Here is a 7782-nt window from a genome sequence, read left to right as displayed (position 1 = left end):
GCTAAGAACAGGGCACACAATGGGCAAAAGATTTGATGTCCTCATGGGAAGAAGCGAATCGCAGCTCTGCGGTGAATGTCATGTTTTAGAGGACATTGTACATATAGCACTACAATGCCCTAAATATGAACTTCACAGAGTACAGCTGCGAATTGCGGATATCTATGAGAATGTCGACGAATTGAAGGGTGTCCTGACGGTGGGTAAGACGGAAGAGCTAGGCAAAATTATAAAGTTATTTAACAGAATAGAAGTGAGGACCTGATCGACGGATCCCCTTCTAGAAGAGAAGAGGCGATATGACAGCGAGTCGCAGTTAAAGTCTCGGTAAAATCACAAAAAAAAACAATGAAAGTATCTTTGAACAAAAAACCTGTACCCCATTAATAGTATTTACCATATTTCTACACAATATTATGTTTTTCATTTCTTTATGGCTGCATAATTATATTGGGGTATCTACCTATTGCGATTTTCATACTAAAAAAATAACGCACGTTTGAGTATCAAATTAATCACATACGAATTAAACTAATCGTTGTAATAAATGTAACTACCTTCAGTCCTACATATTATTTATATCTTTCTGTCCGTTACAAATTAAATACCTATGTAATATTCTAATATTATTCACATGATGTAACTCTCTAATGTATAATAAAATATATACATAAATAATATAAAGTTTATAGCACATGATGTTGTATTGCAGTAATATTTACGACTTTTAACAAATACAAGAGTTAAAACGGCTTTAATAAAAGAGCAGGACATTAATGGCAGGTAGGTTAAGCAACTTTCTAGTATTTTACTGAATAGCTCGTCAGTTCTAAGAATTGTCATCACATCATAACATAACATACCTAATGTAATATTACTGTTTTTTTATTAGATTCTGAGATTTATTTTTTACAAAAAGATGATAAAATCAAATAGGTATCTCCACCAATCTACTACCAACCTACATACATATAAGTAATATGTTTCAGTGGCGAATGGTGGAGTTAACTACTTGCACACTAGACTTTGTCAGTCATACATATTTGTTTGCATTGAACTAACACTACAAATTGCAGATACTGTTGGATAGTAACATCTAAAATTTTGCCAATTTTATAGACAGAAGAATATTTTTGATCTATTATGGTTTGTAAAAGCAGGGCTTAATGAATACAAAAAACTAACAAATATAATTAATAAGTAAGACTGAAAAAGTGTGCACTATTTTTGTCGGATAACCGATAGTATACCTAAACTATTATGGTTTGGTTTAGGCAGGGTTTAATTGAATTTTAAAAACTAACAAACACTATCTACAGCTACACAATAGTATCGTCTTAATTCAATGAAAACAAATACGTTTGACTGACAAAGTTTAGTATGTACTATTTATGTCGGATTTTAACAGCCTATCTCCACCCTACGCCACAAACGTAATATTATATTGTTTACTTGACGACAGATATAATAAAATATTAATACTTTCAATTAGTAATGGGTACTTACTTAATTTGTAATGAAAACTGGTACTATAAAAAACATTGTTTATTTATGATATTATTATTTATTTTTTTAGGAAATATAAAGTGATGAAAAGAAACAACTGTTATATACCTATTAAAAAATAAATAAAATATATAATTTAATTAATAAATTAATAATATTGTTTCAAATATGTAGTGACAAGTGACGTGACGTAGATAAAGAATTTATTTAAATAAAATACATTTTTTTAATTATTGAATGTTTGATGGTGTAGTGAATATTTTTTAATTATATCTAATAATGAGAACTTTTTTAAAATAAGTACTTAAATTAATTATTAATATATTTAAACAAAATCCACAAATGGTTCAATGGATATTTTTACAAAAAGTAATAATAATAAATAAAAAGTGTTTTTTAATGAGTAAGAAAAACTAAGAATACTCTAGTGAAATAATTGGTAAGCTAGGGCCAGAAGGAAACAAGCTGGAAAGTGAAGAACGGTGACGACTCGCGAAAGGTGAACGAAGAAGCAGAAGAATGGAAGGCGCGGGGTGTGGAATGAGTCTCAGACACGGCGTGAACCTGTCCAGGCGCGCTTGCAGGGCCGGGAGAGGGTCGTCTCGCCAGATGGCCCTCTTACTGGCGGTTATGGCAACGCTTGCCATGCCCGCGTTTTGCCGCGCAGGGCCGGCGTTCAGCGCCGAACCGCCTCAGGTAATTTACAATGTTTTAATTTAAACTTTCTTTAGCTTTAATCTTTTCAATTATATTGTAGCAATCTCGAAAAAAATGCGCCGTCTTATTGCAGACGTGAAGATTTCTTCAACGCCCACGGTGGCCGCGCGGCATAAGCGTTGGACTATCATGCCGTGGGTCCCAGGTTCGAATCCTGGGTCTGGCAAGTACACATATTTTTTTTTCAATATGTGTGTGGGTCAGGGTATGGACCTAATAGGTTGAGCAAGTGGCTGACATCCATTTCTCGTAAAAACAAAATCTGTTAATACAAACCTCTACTCTGTGGAGGCCCATATGATCCTATTAGGATCGGACATGGTCGAAAAGAAGAAGATTTCTTCAATTAATTTTCATATGTCCGTATCAAGGCTTGGACAAAAACGAACCATAAGTGCGAGTGAGTAAGCATTCGGCACGCTTATATTTCCGCTCTATGCGTTAGAGTAAGATAGAATTTCTACGGCTGAATTTAAAAAAAATGAAAACGTCGCCGGAAAAAATTGATTTGGCTGATTACATGCATCAAAAATTCCGAGCACGTGTTGCTGAAATTTATTGTTTTTGTGTTAAATATAAAGTTAGTTGTAATTTTTTTTAGTTATTTTAATAGAACATAATTATAGCTAACTATGTTGTGTTTAAATTTGATAGTCGTACTGAGAAGCAACACGATGGTATAACGTTTCATAGTTAAGTTGATAATAATAAAATCGTTGTTCTACTGTGCGTTATACGCTAGAAACACAGCTTCATTTTGCCGAAAAATAGGCCCACTCTAAATATCATTACTCTGAGGTCCGTATTCTTTTAGCATTGTTTTTGTACACTTACCTACTTGATATTTATCAACTAGCACCATTTATAGTAATGTAAATTCAGTCAAAGCACACTTGAGTGCTTGGTAACCTCAGTCTTGGGTAACTGCTCCCGAGACATTCCCAGTTTGTTTTTTTTTAATCTGTGTGTGTACTTATATACGCGCGTTAGAAGTTATACTTCTTTGGCAAAAACGAAACTTGTGATTACCTAGATTCTTCGAGTAGCTCTTAATTACATTGTTAAATTACACACTCAAGTATAAGGGCCGCTTATTGGAGCGCCGTTGGTTTATTTCTATACACTTTAACTTACATTAGGTACTAAATGATATAATTATTTCTCGTTGTTTTTATTTTTAAAGTAACAACTTGACGTTTAATCGTCTGTTTACGTAAGCAATTGCAAATGGCTGACAATAGTAAATTCGTTGCATAAGTAATGGAACAATTCTGCTATCAAACTTGCGTTCCTATACAGCTGACTGATTCGCAGCTAACTTCATACTGTCGCGCACTTTCGTAACGGTGTGCGCGCGCAGTTCTCAATTTCACTCTCTACCAAACGCCCCAAAGGAAGTTTCGTCAAAAATGCTTCACCCGAAAAATGTGATACGCCTGATTAAGACCGGATGTGATGCGGGTGGTGTGGTTTGTTAGGACCATATCTTACAAAGGGTTTGAGAGGGTAAAAAAATAATAAAAATGCGCTTACGTAATACTTAAATGCCAATATCTATATAAATAATTATATAATGGTCTAAATATGTTTGTTTGAGTCCATTTTCCTACTTGTCCCCCCCCCTTCAACCAACATCTACACATTATAAATAATTACAAGATAAAAAGAACTTTTTATATACTTACAACGTTTTTAAATTTTCTGTTGAATTATTATGCTCAATATGCTCAAACTTGTACCTGATATGAAGTAAATAAAAAACAAACAAACAAATATAGAATACTGAAATGTCATTTTGACATTTCATTTTGATTTCCATAGTAACGCACGTATATATTAATAATTTAGTTGCTAGGACCACCAATAATAGTCTTTTACTTTTTACAGATTTTTCTGAAATAACTTTCCATACAAAACATAATTAACTGAAAATGAATTGAATTCTGCTTAAAGATGGCTAAAAGTATTAAAAGAATACATTGGCACCGTGTTCTGATATATTCTAAAAGTTTCAAATGTCTAGCCAGTCGGGAAGTTAGTTAAAAATCGATTGTAAGATTTGTACTTGACAAACAAGAATACGAGCTAATAAAAACGTTGTAAAAAATATAGAATTTGTTTAAATTCTTACCTGTAAATTCCAATTTTGAATTTTCACGACAGATCAAGATAACGTTTGCTTATTTTTGATTCGCTTTTAAGTTGATGTTCTTTTGTTTGACGTAGCTGTCAGAATTATTAATTTCATTTTGACATGTTGTATGCCTACATACAGATATTTTAATATTTATGTAATTCATTTGTTTTGTTAAGTAATACAAATGTATAACGATCAAGCGATCTCATGAGAAGCCTGCTTCTATAATAAATAATTCTATTTATTTAAATAACAATATGTATGTAGCAATTTTGGTGATATATTATAATAATATTGTGGGTTTTACTAAACTATGCAGTCTAATATAAACGAACAGCAAATAAAATTAAAATACTTTCACAAAATTGTCACATCTGAGGTTTTAACAGCTCAACGAACGTCAATGTGTGTAGATTATTGACAGAATATTATAAAAAAGTCGAAAGGTTCCATCAAAAATCCACCAGGTCAATTCGTATCTGTTCACAAACAAGCTTATATAAATAACGCCAGACATTTTCGATAAGTACCTACAACAAAAAGTTTCTATTCAGTATTAAACTTTCTTTACAAAAACTCATATTATTTAATGTATGTACTCAAGAATAACACAGTCGCTTGTTTATTTTAGCATTTTATTAAATCGTCGATTTAACTCAAGGATATCCATCGTGTTTGTATTTGCGGCATAAAGCAGTGGTGTAAAACCTGTGACTCTCCAAGCCATTTATTGTGGCCCAAAGACTAGAATCTAGTCAGTATACTAGACACCCGTTATCGTAATAGATTGTTGGGTTATTACCGCGTGTTTTCTGTCCATCTTTCCACGCCCCCGCTGTAGCATGTGGTCGAGCCAGGTCCGACGTCGCTTCTAGATGTGACTTCCGTTTTGTTATTTGCTCAGTACTCTTAGCCCGGTCGCACATTGAAAATCGTCTCGACTGGGATATGGTCATAAATCAAAATCGGGCGCAATATTGCAACTGTCTTCCGTGCGCACAAGCGAAGACATGAGGCTAGCCGAAACAAATGAAAAAGCAGCATTTGTACGATGCGACAGTTTGGTATTATACTTGCCATGACCCCCACATCCTGAAACGTTCCTTCGGCCCCCCTACCTATCGCTAGGGTTAAAGGCAGTGTGACGCTCCATAGAAGCGTTTTTCCAAACGGTGTTCCAGGTAAAATTAAGGGTATTCAGTGTATTTTTTACCGATTTTTTGTATTTTTGAATAAATCTATTTGAATTATGCTGTTTTCGAATACATATCGACACAATAATCAAAATTTGTATCACACAACCACACATTTTTAAATGTTAATATTAGTAAAATAACGCCGCATGCGACTTTTTACCATTAGTAAAAATTTGTGATGTGTGTTTATGTCACTTGTTAGGTCGACCCGCCATGACGGTCCCCCCCAGACCCCGGGCCCTCAGGCTAGAGCCCTGTCAGCCCCCTTTTGTGGGCGCTATGATACCCTGCGCCACATGTCGAGTGAAATTTGATGCTTGCGACACCAACTGTTTTTTTTTACTAAAATTTCGCATTCGAACTGTATGCGGTAGTCGGGTAGTACATTAAGTTACACGTATTTTGTGAATACCAACAAAATCACATCAACATATTATTTGACGTTCAGTTTAGTTAACGAGTTTAGATGTGCGATTCGGCTTAAAAGATTGCATTGGTTGCTTTCTTGTTTTGTTAAAATCATGTATCTTCCATTCACGATTAAAACGAATCGATGACTTTTATCTATTTTATTTTTAACAGCTTATAAAAAATGCCATTCTTTTATTTTTACTAGTAAAAGTCATCCATCTATAAAATAACTATTACAGTCTACTCCAGTGCATGCATAATTTCATTATAATAATAAATTATAATAAATAAGTGTTCTTCACAAAAATAGAATTGAATTTAAATACGATAGTTTTGTCGTTGTATAAAAGATTACATACTTGGTGTCGAACTGGAAAAGGATGGTATTAGTCAGCAGGGGCGGGCAAACTTTTTGGATGGAGGGCCAAATTCAAGAATTCAAAATGAGCGGCGGGCCGCAAGTAAAATACCATTTTTAGATATACACTATTTATTATCACGAAAAATAAACATTACAAAAAAATTAATGAGAAGAATGAAAGTGTTGTACATTTTTTCAAATTCAGGTGTTAATTTTATGGTTGATATTTTCAAAACTGCTTGTAAATGGGCATCGGAGATATTTGATCGTAAAGAATGTTTATTGAGGTTCATGATCGAAAATGTTTGTTCACATATATAGTTTGATCCAAAAACAACGAACATTTTTCTTGCATAATCTTTAAGTTCTTCGAATTTGTCTGAATTAAGGGCATTGTAAAATTTGGATATATCTTCACGACGATGCAATACTCTTAAATCAGTGTCACACTGCAGACCAATAATCTCAAGTTGTAGCTCTGTCAGTACACTATCAATATCTATTGAAAATGGATCGCGTACTGTTGCTAAACTTGTCTCAATTTTTTGGAAGTCACCAAATCTTTGTAAAAAATCGTCATTCAGAGCTTTAATAATTTTACCATATTCTTCAAATTTATATTCTGGTATATTCAGCAACTTCAAAGTTGGAAAGTGGTCCACGTTCTTATTCGATATTTGTCGAAGGAACAACTTGAGTTTTAACTGAAATCCATTCAAACTCTTCACCATATCGTGGGCATATATTTTTTTTCCTTGCAACGCAGAGTTAAGTATTTAAATGTGTCACGATGTTCAACATAGAAAATAGTGGTTACATAGTGTGAGACGAGACGCAAGGAAGACGTACTGAGATAATACATTAACGAAACAACAAATTCTTTAAATTTTAATCTATTGTCAATATTTTTTAAAAAAAATATAAAAAAGGTATTCGTAATCAGAAGTACAATTAATGATGGCGGGCCGCAAAAAAATACCCGGCGAGCCACATGCGGTCCGCGGGCTGCAGTTTGCCCTCCCCTGTATTAGTGCATTTTTCGAGATACTACAGTCTGCTTCGAAATCCGTTATTTTAATGTCATAAATTACTTTAAAAAAGAGGTTCGCGATCGCTGGTATAAAGCGTTACAATTTTGTCGCTGTAGGGCTGTTCGTTACGTAATCACTTTATAGTCCGTTCGAGTAACGTAAATAAATCCCTCAAAGTTAACATTTGGCATTACTATCCCAAGCTTTATTACATAATCATGCTACAAATGATATATTGCCTGAGGTTTATATCACATACGTAAAGTTATTAGCCACTAGAATATAACTATGTATTTGCAACGTTACGTTACGTATGCGTTACCTTCAGCTCTATCCTTAGCATTATATTTTACCGTTTTACAAAAGTTAATTATTACTAAAAATGTTAAATTCTACAAACTTTGTTTTTAGTTAACAGCTAAC

At 33.6% G+C, this 7782-nt stretch overlaps 1 protein-coding gene across 2 annotated transcripts in view; it reads left to right on the top strand.

Moving 5' to 3' along the window:
• Positions 1-1889: 1889 nt before the first annotated feature.
• The window catches only part of Nhe2 (Na[+]/H[+] hydrogen exchanger 2), a 198936-nt gene continuing 193043 nt past the window's right edge, over positions 1890-7782 (top strand). For both annotated transcript variants that reach the window (XM_085960114.1, XM_085960113.1), the window contains exon 1: positions 1890-2202. In XM_085960114.1, coding sequence (XP_085816240.1) covers positions 2026-2202 — 177 coding nt within the window. In that variant the 5' untranslated portion in view covers positions 1890-2025. The remainder of the gene's footprint in view (positions 2203-7782) is intronic.

The sequence above is a fragment of the Rhyacophila brunnea genome, unplaced genomic scaffold, assembly GCF_057557595.1.
Source record: "Rhyacophila brunnea isolate RB1 unplaced genomic scaffold, BYU_Rbru_1.0 scaffold_9, whole genome shotgun sequence".
NCBI lineage: Eukaryota > Metazoa > Arthropoda > Insecta > Trichoptera > Rhyacophilidae > Rhyacophila > Rhyacophila brunnea.
Note: the sequence above shows the minus strand (reverse complement) of the source record. Positions and strands in the feature narration are given on the sequence as shown.